This window comes from Nelumbo lutea, chromosome 1 (genome assembly GCF_056320005.1).
Source record: "Nelumbo lutea isolate HS-2025 chromosome 1, American lotus-T2T, whole genome shotgun sequence".
Classification (NCBI taxonomy): Eukaryota; Viridiplantae; Streptophyta; class Magnoliopsida; order Proteales; family Nelumbonaceae; genus Nelumbo; species Nelumbo lutea.
The window spans coordinates 148,774,004-148,786,342 of record NC_142684.1 but is presented as its reverse complement, the minus strand read 5'-3'; the positions used below and the strand labels follow the sequence as shown (position 1 = coordinate 148,786,342).

The window sequence follows — 12,339 nt, the reverse complement described above, 5'->3', positions numbered from 1 at the left end:
AGTTATAACCTTGTTTGTAAGCATTTAGCGTAACCATTGTTTTTTTCTTTTGATTTTTTTTCTTTAACTGCTACAAAAATAAAATTTCTTGTGCATTCTTACCATGTGTAAAAGACCTTTTAATGTGTTAGGGTATCTCTCATTGTATAAAGTACAGTATCTATAGGACATTGGACATACTCCAGGTCATTTATGGGATAGCAATATATGTTTAATATTTATTTATGAAGTTGGAAACTTTAACCAACTTTTTTGAGTTAAAAACATTATATTTCGATCATTTCATGTTAAATACATTAATACATTGATGGAAGAATTTTTGAAAATAAAAGCACTTATTGTCATAACTGAGAAGGCATATCCTTTCTTTGGTTAACTCATGGATGCTGTCAGATAAGAGTTCCTCTGGAATTATCTATGGCGGCCTTGGTAGAAATCTTAGGGAATTCCTAAAATCCTCCCCCTTGCTCTTCAACCCACTCTCTCCTTAGCCATAATACCTTCTACTACTTTCATTTTGCAATTTGAGAAATACTGGAGAAGGCTGGAACTTGGGGGGTATCTTGAGAGCTGATGGATTTCTGATTTGGGCTTTTAGTGGTCCTGTCACTGCAAGGTCCGAAAGGGATGCATCTGAAGCTGAAGTTCAAGCCCTTATAGAGGGTCTCAGATTTGGTAAAGACCTTGTCTCTGGCTCCTTGCTTGTGGAGGGTACTCTGATTGTGGTTGACTGGGCAATCAATTTTGGAACAGCTCCATGGATGCTGTCTCATTTCCTGCATGAAATTCATGATCTTTCAGTTTCCCTTGGCTGATGCTTTAGATGGATTCCAAGAAATCTGAACCAAATAGCTAATTTCTTAGCTAAATTGGGTCTGAAGAGATTTTTTTGTCTAGTGCTAACAGCTTAAATGTCTTGAGTGGGCTTTTTTTTTGTGTGTGTTTCAAAGCCCTCCTTTGTTGTATATCCTCTTTGTATTTCTCTTATTCTTTTGAATATAATAGTTACCTTTTATCAGGAATAAGAAGAATTAATACATTGAAGGAAATGTTTCAGGTAGCTTTGATTGTTTTCCTTTCTCACATTGGAAGTTTTGTTCCAGCAGAAGCTGCTACAGTGGGTTTGACTGATAGGTTAGTGACTTGCATATTTGCCCAGATTGTTCATATATGACATTCATTAAAAGAGTAGTTACATGACTAATCAAAATTTCCTTAAAATAGGATATTTTGTGCAATGGGAAGCAAGCTCATGACTGCTGAGCAATCAGCATTTATGATTGATCTACATCAAGTGGGAATAATGCTTAGGTATTTGCTAAAGAGGCTGGATATCTTATATTGTTTACTACCTTATAAAAAGCTCTTGTGATCTCAAATACTACAAATCCACAATCCATGGTGTTTGAACTGTGCATCTGTACACAATCTCCACTTTGATTATTAAATCTGCATGTTCAACATTGAGGATTGTTTGGATCCCAGTGAAAAGCTAGAAGGGAATTTTAGTGTTTGTAGTTGGTTGATGTTTCTTCTGCCAAAACTGCCGTCACACCTAAACCAATTCCCACTTTTGTTTATCATAATATATTGATGGTTAAAGTTACTTATAGGCAGGCAACATCACTGTCATTGTGTTTATTGGATGAATTTGGTAAAGGAACACTTACAGAAGGTTTGACACTCAAACACTAGCAGTTTTCTGTTTCTTGGCTTGTCAGACTATCTTTCACTTTTTTTAACCATATTTTAATTTCTATACTTGGTGATCTGTTTCATTGTTTATTTCAGATGGCATCGGCCTCCTCAGTGGAACTATTAATCATTTTTCTACTTGTAATAGCCCTCCAAAGGTTTGGTTTGAGTAATTACATGGTAATTAATGTTATGCAGTAACTGATGGTTTGTAGATGGGGAGTCCGTTTTCTAGCCACTTCACATACCAAAGAAACTTATTTTTAAAGAATTCTTTAACTACCCTCAAGTTTGCAGTTTTTTTCTTTTGCCATTATATTTCATTGAGAAAAATGATAAAATTTCTCAAATGTAATATTTACATAAATGATATACCTATTAATTTGTCAACTATCTGCAGCAGATATACCTAAGTCTCATCTATTATGGGAAAGCAATGTGATGTATTACAATAATACAACCTTCTAGAATAATGTTTCCTTTTCATCTGGGTGTTCTTTGTGGTCTTAAAACCTACATGTAAATCTGATATATCAGTGTGAGAAACTTGTCATATGGAGTCTATTCAACTGATTTGCAGGTTCTTGTCTGCACACACTTGACTGAGATATTTAGTGAGAGTTGCTTGCTGAAGGTTTGCTCCATTTTAATATCTATTACATCCACTGTTCAAAAATCTTCTGTAATATATATAGAGAAAGTGATTAGTTTATGAATTGACTTTTGCAGACTGAAAATGTCAAGGTCTATACAATGAGTGTCCTGAGACCTGATGCCAACTGTTCAGATGTTGAAGACATTGTATTCCTATATCGGTACTTGCACAGTGCCTCTTAGATTTATTAACATGAGAGGTCAATGATATCCATTATTTGGATCACTGGGAGTTCTATGGTTAACCTAGAACTACATTGAGGGAGTTGGTTACACTAGCCAATGAGCCTCACCAGGGAATGCAAAAAAATGATGTGATTGTGTGACTGACCATGTGATGTTTCCTGTGCAAATGATCATTAAGCAAGCTGATAAGTCAGTTCTACTGAATGCCATAACATATGACTAAAATATCCTAGAGCCTTAAATAATGTAATTCAAGCATGCTTATTCCTCCTTTTTCTTTTAATTAATTTTTATTTTACTATGAAAAATAATGCAATTCAGTGATTAAAATGTTCTGTCAACTTCAGATAAGTAATCCTAGGTGGGATAGGTTGGATACCAAGTAACTCCCTTGTTTGAAGGAGGAAGGATTAGCTGCATTTGATAGCTGTTTTACTGGCTGTGGGATCAATCATTTTGCCCCACACCAGCCATAAAGTGCATATGACCCAATGGCCCACAATTACTCAATATCTCACTTGCATTTATGGCTGATGTGGAGAAAAATTTTGGTCTAATAGCCAGTAAAACAGCTATCAATTCAGCTAATTCACTCTCCTTGAGAACTATACTTCTGGTAGAATGTCATTTATATTTCTATACTCATGGAATCTTATTGGATGGGACCTCAGTACCTCAATATTCTTGTCATGCAGGCTTGTTCCTGGACATGCACTTCTGAGCTATGGTGGGTCTATATTATCAGTCAATTGGGCTTAATATCCCAATTTAAATTTACAATTGAGTTAACGTAATTTGATTACTTCTTGCAGGTTTGCACTGTGCCCTACTTGCTGGTGCGTCTCAAACTCAAATAGAATTAATAATTCATGATTATATTTCTTTGATCTTGTTAACTGTGGTATATCTTGTAACAGTTGATAAATTCTTTGTTTTCATGACGTAATTTCTATGCACGTAAGGTTTCATTCAAGTTTCTTGTTTGATGACATATTCATGGATCTTAGTGCAGAGCTTGCTCTAACACTAATTGAAATTTCAAAACAAAAGGAAGGGAAGAAAGTAAAAAAAAAATTGATATGTTTTATCTAATTATAAAAGTTTGAATTTCAAGAGCATAATAAATGGATAGAAAGCAAGTATGATATAATCCACCATGAAATCCGGTCCAACATCTCAGGATTGATATTAGTGAAGGGATAGGATATCCATCACATGGATGCCCAAAGATTGCGGAATAAGGGGGCGAATTTCAAAAAATTTTTCTCTCCCTTCAATTGGGAATCAAATTCCCTATTTAGAAAATCATATTTTCAAGGATCATTCTTGAACCATGAACTGAACCAGATCTGAACCAAAAGGAGTAGGAAGGGATTATACCTGATACGGAGAAACAGAATCTCCCAATGGAGGTGTTCACGCCTAAGGAAGGATCCAAAATCTGCTCCCACTGAAGATGGCGCAGTGCAGGGTGGAGTAGAATCAGTAGTGTTCTTCCAAAAGAACTTGACCCTTCGCAAGAATCAACTTGATGGCTTGTGAATACAGCTCCAACCAATCTTTCTCCAAAAGATTGGTATCAAGATCGAATCTTGATTACTCCTGTAGAGAGGAGGAGATCGAACTGCTGGAGGCGGCGGCTGCAGGAGGAGGCGACAAGAGAGTATTCGTAGGGTGCAGAATTCTCTCTTCTTGTGATTTCAGCTCTGAAGACAGGAGTTGTGTACTGCATATCTAAAGGCTGCCGCCCCCTCCTTTTATAATCTTAAAGGGATCAGCTCCTAATTCCATTAGGAGTTGTTAATCCAAGATCTAAATCTTATTTAGATCTTGGATTCTCTAAGTGGATAGGGTCTGGGCCCAATTCTATCAGCTGATCCATCTCAGAAATCGCTCCTTTAAGTGACTAATCAAATCAGCCCAGTTCGAAATGGGCATAAGGCCCATTTAAGGTTATGTATTCACTTAACCTTCCAAACAGCTGCCTAGTTGGGCTTCCTTGTATGGCGTGGGACCCAAACATTGATCTACACATCAGCCACATGGGTTCGGTCCAGCCTTTGTTACAAGGCCTGGCCGAATACACTGTTATGGACATTGCACCCCTCGAAAACCCATCTCATGGGCTCTATGGGCCCAACACTTACCCTAAGTGGTCCCTGGGCCAAGCCACCTTGTAACACCCAGGGACTGTGGGCAGATGCAAGATTAGTCCATCAGGTATTATCCTCAATGGTCTTACACTTAACCTCTCAGCCCATAATGATCATACACTGCTCGACAAGAGAGGACCTCTCCCTCGGCTGCAAGGAACAATGTTGCACTCTCTGCTTATATGGATCCCGAGAATTAAAACTTTTTGCAAATCGTTTCGAAACCATAATATATGTACTTTCATATCTCATATAAATTATATTTTGCAAAACAAATCTCAACAATTGAAATCGGTTGCCGGCAGTCTTGGTTTCCATCAGTGAGAGTGCATCCCCGATCATTACCTTTATCCGACAAAGGGGCTGATCCTGTCACTATGATCACCCACTCAGATGAATTCTCAGACTGTCCCAACATACCCAGGTTTTGAACCCCGCTAAGGATCTCACTGATTGGTACATCAAAGACAGTTCAATCCGACACCTAGTGCAGTATCATAATCGAGTCTACGGGTCGGGTGTAACTTTCCAGTTTTGCCCATCAATCTCCAAGGTCCAGGGCAATACTGGAAATCTGGTCCAGTTCAAATATTCAATTAATTCTACACTGTATGTGCCTAGGGTCTCACTCTGACAGCTGAGATAGGCCACCCCAACTGACTTGGTAGCACCACAGTGTCAGCCTTGTCAGGATAGGTCTCCCCAGATCGATCCACTGGCTGTGAACATTGTAAACTAACACGAGTCTCATTAAGTGTCCAGTTTAAGGTTATTACACAGAAACATACCAAGGGAACATGAATCAAATATGCACTTTTATTCATTTACAATAAACTCATAAAGTATATCATCATCCTTCTACTTACCTTGAACCCCTGCAGTGAGTTACACGCATGAGTTGAAGCCCCGGAGTCAATACACCAGGACGCAGAAGCTACCATTAAATTGGTTTCTATAACACAAGTTTCAAAATTACCTTTCTTGGATTCCAGGTAGGCAGGACAATTCATTTTCCAGTGGCTGGTCTTCTTGCAGAAGTGACAGGCATCCGATGCTTTGTCTTTCTTTTGCTTCTTAGGTTTGGCAGCCTTCTTCTGGGGTTTTCTCTTTGCCTTCCTTTTCTTGCCCGATTTGCCAGTTTCAACAAGCATGGCAATGGACTCATCCTTTTTAATCAATTCTTCGGCCCTCTACAACATATTGCTGAGTTCCTGCAAGCTGACATTCAGCTTGTTCATGTTGTAGTTCATGATGAATGGATTAAAGGACGGAGGCAGAGAGTTGAGAATAGCATCGATCTGTGTTACCAGATCCAGCCCGGATCCAAGAGCCTCCAGTTCGTTGATATAACCCATCATCCGGAGACAATGATCATGAACTTGTTGGCTCTTGGACATCTACGTGGTCATGAATTGTTTCAAGACCTTTTGCCGAGTAGAACGATTATGCTCTTCGTATATTGTCTTGAGACTATCCAATACGTCCTTTTGGCAAGTTCGATCTGACCGAACTGCCTCTGAATTGGATTGTCCAAGGAGGCAATGATATAGCAGCGGGCAAGGGAGTTTTTCTCCTCCCATTCTTGGTATTCTCTTCTACGGGCCTCAGAAGCCCTATCTCTTGGACGATCCGGGGCAGGATTCTTAGCTACCTTATCCAACTTTTCAGAGATTAAGACCAACATAAGTTTCCTGTACTTGTCGGCATAGTTTGGGCCCTTAAGCTTGTTGTCGTCAAGAAACTTTGCAAAAGATCCGTTTGCCATTTTCTGATAAAAGAGCAAACATCCGTCCACAACCTAATTTGATTCATGTTCATTTCATAGATACAGATTTTAATCTACGATCCATTTCCATTTATTCATCTCTGAGATTTCCCTCCTTTCTCAGTGACAGAGACTACGGGTTGTCTCTGGAAATGTGGGAAATCACATAGGGTGCATGGAGCCAACTGTTTCAGCTGCCTAACCCCACCACCTTTCTGTGAAGGATCATATCCACTCATCATATGAGCTTTCCCTTTGGCCTCTGTTAGGCAAGGTTCAGAGCCGTTTTCAGGTAAACCTTTTTGTCCAGTGAGTGCTTACTCATCATATTCGTGAACGCCAAGGTACCGTGAGAGAGTTCCCATTTTCTGGTGAAGCCCCTCCCACATCGGTTTATGACGCCCCTATTATCTTATGAAATACTTAGACAAGCCCAACAACAAATGGATAGCCCATTTTTTGGTGCGCTTCCTCATTACTGAAGGACCCATCCTCATGCTAATGATGGAAGGCCTTTAGAGAGTTCATCATATGAATCTCCCTATCACATGCACTCATATTAGCTGGAGGGAATAGTTATTACGCCCTAGTTTGATTTAGGTCAAACCAAAGTGGCTCCCACTGACTTCCATAAAGTCAGGTTTCGGTGGGTCTTAATCGGCTAGGGTTCCGCACGTAACCTCTTGATGAGGTGTGGGGCCCACCACTGAGGGAGGTCATCCAATGACCAAAAGGGACACCATGGCAATGATGCGCATTCAGCCATGGTGTGCGCAAGAGCCACTGTCGATTGAGCATGGGCCAAGCACTTATGGCCCATGTACGTCGCACATCACACATCCATACATCTCATGCAGGGATAAAAAGATCCAATCAATTAATCATCTGTAAGGCCCATTTGAAGCCCGTTTTAAATCCATAATATTAACCATTAATATTATCTAGGTATATGGGCCGAATGGTTCGGCCCATATAGCTTTAAGAGTTAAGTGGGCTTTTAGCAGTTTTAACTATTTAAAACTGGGCCTTTACAGGTTGGCCGAATTAACCATTTAATTAAATATCAATCCTCAGGCCCATTAATGGGAAAATTAGGGCTGACTTTCAGCCTTGATTAAACCCTAGATTTGGTCCAAACGGTTTGAACCAATCTTGGTTCGAATGGGTCTAGGGTTTGATCTTTAATTAAATCTTTAATTCAAGAAAATAATCTGAAATTAAAGAACTGATAAAACTAAATCAAGAATCAGTCAAATAGGGTTATTCGCACAATCCATCCTGCAAAACAGAGGTTAAATCATAGATTGCAGTTTCACAAACTGCAAATCGCAGGTAGCGAATGTCCCATCTGCGAAATCTCCTTCCATGCGCCACCATCTTCGATCCAAAAATAAATAGAAATAGAAAACCTAATTTCTATTATAATTACATCAGATCGAATGTCTAATACAATGAGTCTAAAAAAAAAATTATTTACAGAACAAATGTAATAAATAAATCAAGAAACTGCAAATCTTGCAGTTTTCCCTACGCAAACCAAAAACTCGATCTCCTCTTGTATGAACAGCCCATAAATCAAGAAAATCATAAAGAACTATTCTAAACAATAATCAGATTTATATAAAATTAATTTCAGATTATTTGCCCATCAATTTTGGGAACAAATTTCCCAAAACCCATATCTGCGCAAATTGGGTAGAACGCTTTCTGCCCATCTGCGCAGGTTCAAATCTAAAATAAAATGGTTCAAGATTTGAACCATGGCTCTGATACCACTGAAGGGATAGGATATCCATCACATGGACGCCCAAAGATTGCGGAATAAGGGGACGAATTTCAAAAAAAAATTCTCTCCCTTCAACTGGGAATCAAATTCCCTATTTAGAAAATCATATTTTCAAGGATCATTCTTGAACCATGAACTGAACCAGATTTGAACCAAAAGGAGTAGGAAGGGATTATACCTGATACGGAGAAACAGTATCTCCCAATGGAGGTGTTCACGCCCAAGGAAGGATCCAAAATCTGCTCCCAATGAAGATGGCACAGTGCAGTGTGGAGCAGAATCAGCAGTGTTCTTCCAAAAGAACTTGACCCTTCGCAAGAATCAACTGGATGGCTTGTGAATACAGCTCCAACCAATCTTTTTTCCAAAAGATCGAATCTTGATTACTCTTGTAGAGAGGAGGAGATCGAACTGCTGGAGGCGGCGGCTGCAGGAGGAGGCGGCAAGAGAGTATTCGTAGGGTGCAAAATTCTCTCTTCTTGTGATTTCAGCTCTGAAGACAGGAGTTGTGTACTGCATATCTAAAGGCTGCCGCCCCCTCCTTTTATAATCTTAAAGGGATCAGCTCCTAATTCCATTAGGAGTTGTTAATCCAAATCATATTTGGATAAGTCCTTTTAAGTGATAAGGGATAACCCTTATCTTATTTGCAGATTAGATCAGCCATCTCCTAATCTAATTAGGAGGCTTCCAGATCTAAATCTTATTTAGATCTTGGACTCTCAGAATTCGCCCCTTTAAGTGACTAATCAAATCAGCCAAGTTCGAAATGGGCTTAAGGCCCATTTAAGGTTATGTATTCACTTAGCCTTCCAAACTGCTGCTCAGTTGGGCTTCCTTGTATGGCGTGGGACCCAAACATTGATCTACACATCAGCCACATGGGTTCGGCCCAGCCTTTGTTACAAGGCCTGGCCGAATACACTATTATGGACACTACACCCCCCGAAAACCCATCTCATGGGCTCTATGAGCCCGACACTTACCCTAAGTGGTCCCTGGGCCAAGCCACCTTGTAACACCCAGGGACTGTGGGCAGATGCAAGATTAGCCCATCAGGTATTATCCTCAATGGTCTTACACTTAACCTCTCAGCCCATAATTATCATACACTGCCCGACAAGAGAGGACCTCTCCCTCGGCTGCAAGGACCAGTGTTGCACTCTCTGTTTATATGGATCCCGAGAATTAAAACATTTTGCAAATCATTTTGAAACCATAATATATGTACTTTCATATCTCATATAAAATATATTTTGCAAAACAAATCTCAACGATTGAAATCGGTTGCCGGTAGTCTTGGTTTCCATCAGTGAGAGTGCATCCCCGATCATTACCTTTGTCCGACAAAGGGGTTGATCCTATCACTATGATCACCCACTCAGATGAATCCTCAGACTGTCCCAACATACTCAGGTTTTGACCCCCGCTAAGGATCTCACTGATTGGTACATCAAAGACAGCCCAATCTGACACCTAGTGCAGTATCATAATCGAGTCTACGGGTTGGGTGTAACTTTCCAGTTTTGCCCATCAATCTCCAAGGTCCAGGGCAATACTGGAAATCTGGTCCAGTTCAAAGATTCAATTAATCCTACACTGTATGTGCCTAGGGTCTCACCCTGGCAGCTGAGACAGGCCACCCCAACCGACTTGGTGGCACCACAGTGTCAGCCTTGTCAAGATAGGTCTCCCCAAACTGACCCACTGGCTGTGAACATTGTAAACTAACACGAGTCTCATTAAGTGTCCAATTTAAGGGTATTACACAGAAACATACCAAGGGAACATAAATCAAATATGCACTTTTATTCATTTACAATAAACTCATAAAGTACATCATTCTGATTGAAGCTAAGGGCATACAAAACTGTCTAACAATTAGAACCTGGTATATCGAATCAAACACAAATTTGACCCCACCTGATCCAATTACGATCTGAGCTGATTAAATTTAATATTTTTATATTTATTAAAATTTACTATATGTATAAATTAAAAAGTAATTATTTAAAAAAAATTTGACATTTCTTTATTTTAAACACAACAAGGCAGATTCAGATGAAATCCAAATCCGATCCGAAACTGATATTTCAGACTCAGATTTTAGGTTCCAATAATTGGATCAGATTTGGATGTGGCTGGATCCAATCCAAATATGACTCGATTGCAGCCCTACATCAAACTGCTGAACCAGGAACTGGGAATTTAATGCCAATAGTTCAATATGTGGTTCAGTTTTTGAAACTTGGGATGGTAGTCACTGCTCAAAAGTTGCAACCCCTGAGTGTGCAGTACATGGTATTGAAGTTGTAATTATAAGGCTCTAGCCATTTTGTTCCTGGTCTCTCCCTAGCTCTGTATGTTGACAAAGGTAGCTAACTAAGCCAGAATGCAGTAGATTTTAATCATACAGAAGCAAATCGAACCTCAAATAAGTACTTTTTTGAATAGTGGGTACTATTCATGTCACTTTAGCAGTGCTAAGAGAAGCAAATATAGAGACAACTAAGAATAGAAATTTCAGAAATCATGATTTAAAAAACTTTTTTTTTAAATTTCATAACACTCCAATTACTCAATAAGCCAGTTCCAAAAATGGAGTACTTGAGATCTCTTAAGTTGTCTATATAGGTTGAACTCTATCATACTTCTATTAGGGCTGGAATAAGACAACAATAATCCCTAATCTAAGATGTACTTTCACAGCAAGTTTAACTCTACTTTAGACTCCTAGTTACACAAAATCAGAAACAAAGTAATAAGCAATTAGTAAACTCCAAGAATAATTTAGAAATCTATTTCTAAATAAACTACAATTCTAAATTAGAAATACAAACAACTCAAGCTCAAACAGCAAATATTAAACCAACTAACAACTACTAAAAGACTGTCAGTAGTAACACTCCATAAACACCAAAAACTATTTTCTTGAAGATCTGAGCAATTCTTTGGTAGCTTCAAAACTCTCTACAACAATGCTCTACACTGGTTGCTAGGTAGTTCCAAAAATAGAATTGCAGTTTCCAGTCTGATCAGTCTTGTAAAATACTGAGGGACAAATATATGAACCCTGAAGTTACATGGGCTATTTTCTGAACATAAAGGTCAATCTATATTATAGACTGAAAGCTCCTGTACCAGTATGGAGGACTGGAGGATCGATTATCATCACATCATTCATGCAGGTTTGCCAGAGGATGTTATCAAGAGAGCAGTCTTTGTGTTGGAGGCCTCTGGGGCTAACAAGAACATTAAACGACTATGCAGCGAGAAAATAGCAGCTAGAGATCAGCAATACAAGGTGATGCCCTTTGATATTAAAATCCAACCATAATGTATCACACCTCTATTTTGTTTTTGATGGAACTTTAGACTAGTTCTCTAAACTGGATGCAGGATGCGGTGGATAAATTGTTGGCCTTTGATGCTCTTAAGGGTGATCTCAACCTCTTCTTCCAAGATATATTTCCTTCTGAAACCTAAAAGCACCAAGGTTATTTTTTGCTTTCCTATTTTGTTATAGCATGCATGGAAATGGCATCATCAAAATTCTATGCATGAACAGCTTGGCCTTTTCACTTCATTTTATCCTAGCTGGGATTCAGTTTACTACATTGGTCTGTAAGGTTGGTGAACTGTTGGAACTGTACATTAGGTTCACCAAAATGGATACATAGAACTTACGACTTAAATGTGAGCCACTGCCCTCCTGGCTCAGCTTTTGAGTCTGAAAATTTTATTGTGGATCCTCCAGACACTTGACAGATTAACTTTAGGCAAAAGGAGTTAAGGTGTAGATTCAATTGGCCTAACCCGGGCCTGACCCAACTCAACCAAAGATTTTGCATAGGTTGGGGTTGAGTTTTCAAACTTCAAGCTGGACTTATGCCAAAAAACTGAAGTCTAACCTCAATTTAGGTTGAGCTTGGGTTGAGGGCACGGGTCGCCTGAGCCCGATTCGATCAATTTGAACCCACCCAACATTTGTGATACCTATATCTACATATTATCAATATATTCTACCTAGAAACTGGGCCACAAAGCTCAACACAACCAATCCTAAGCCCAACCCAAGATGTTGGGTTAAAGCTCAGGTT

At 39.2% G+C, this 12,339-nt stretch overlaps 1 protein-coding gene across 13 annotated transcripts in view; it reads left to right on the top strand.

Annotated features, from left to right (window-relative positions):
• Nucleotides 1–11,976, top strand: part of MSH5 (MUTS-homolog 5) — a 42,177-nt gene extending 30,201 nt beyond the window's left edge. For 9 of the 13 annotated variants that reach the window (XM_088952151.1, XM_088952134.1, XM_088952094.1 and 6 more), the window contains 10 exons: nucleotides 1,058–1,134; nucleotides 1,225–1,311; nucleotides 1,618–1,675; nucleotides 1,792–1,875; nucleotides 2,276–2,329; nucleotides 2,425–2,510; nucleotides 3,231–3,262; nucleotides 3,348–3,371; nucleotides 11,428–11,543; nucleotides 11,639–11,976. In XM_088952151.1, coding sequence (XP_088808277.1) covers nucleotides 1,058–1,134; nucleotides 1,225–1,311; nucleotides 1,618–1,675; nucleotides 1,792–1,875; nucleotides 2,276–2,329; nucleotides 2,425–2,510; nucleotides 3,231–3,262; nucleotides 3,348–3,371; nucleotides 11,428–11,543; nucleotides 11,639–11,725 — 705 coding nt within the window. In that variant the 3' untranslated portion in view covers nucleotides 11,726–11,976. Of the gene's footprint in view, nucleotides 1–1,057; nucleotides 1,135–1,224; nucleotides 1,312–1,613; nucleotides 1,676–1,791; nucleotides 1,876–2,275; nucleotides 2,330–2,424; nucleotides 2,511–3,230; nucleotides 3,263–3,347; nucleotides 3,372–11,346; nucleotides 11,544–11,638 lie in introns of those variants that run through there. The other 4 variants (XR_016101338.1, XM_088952104.1, XM_088952126.1 and 1 more) reach the window with 4 other exon arrangements.
• Nucleotides 11,977–12,339: the final 363 nt, after the last annotated feature.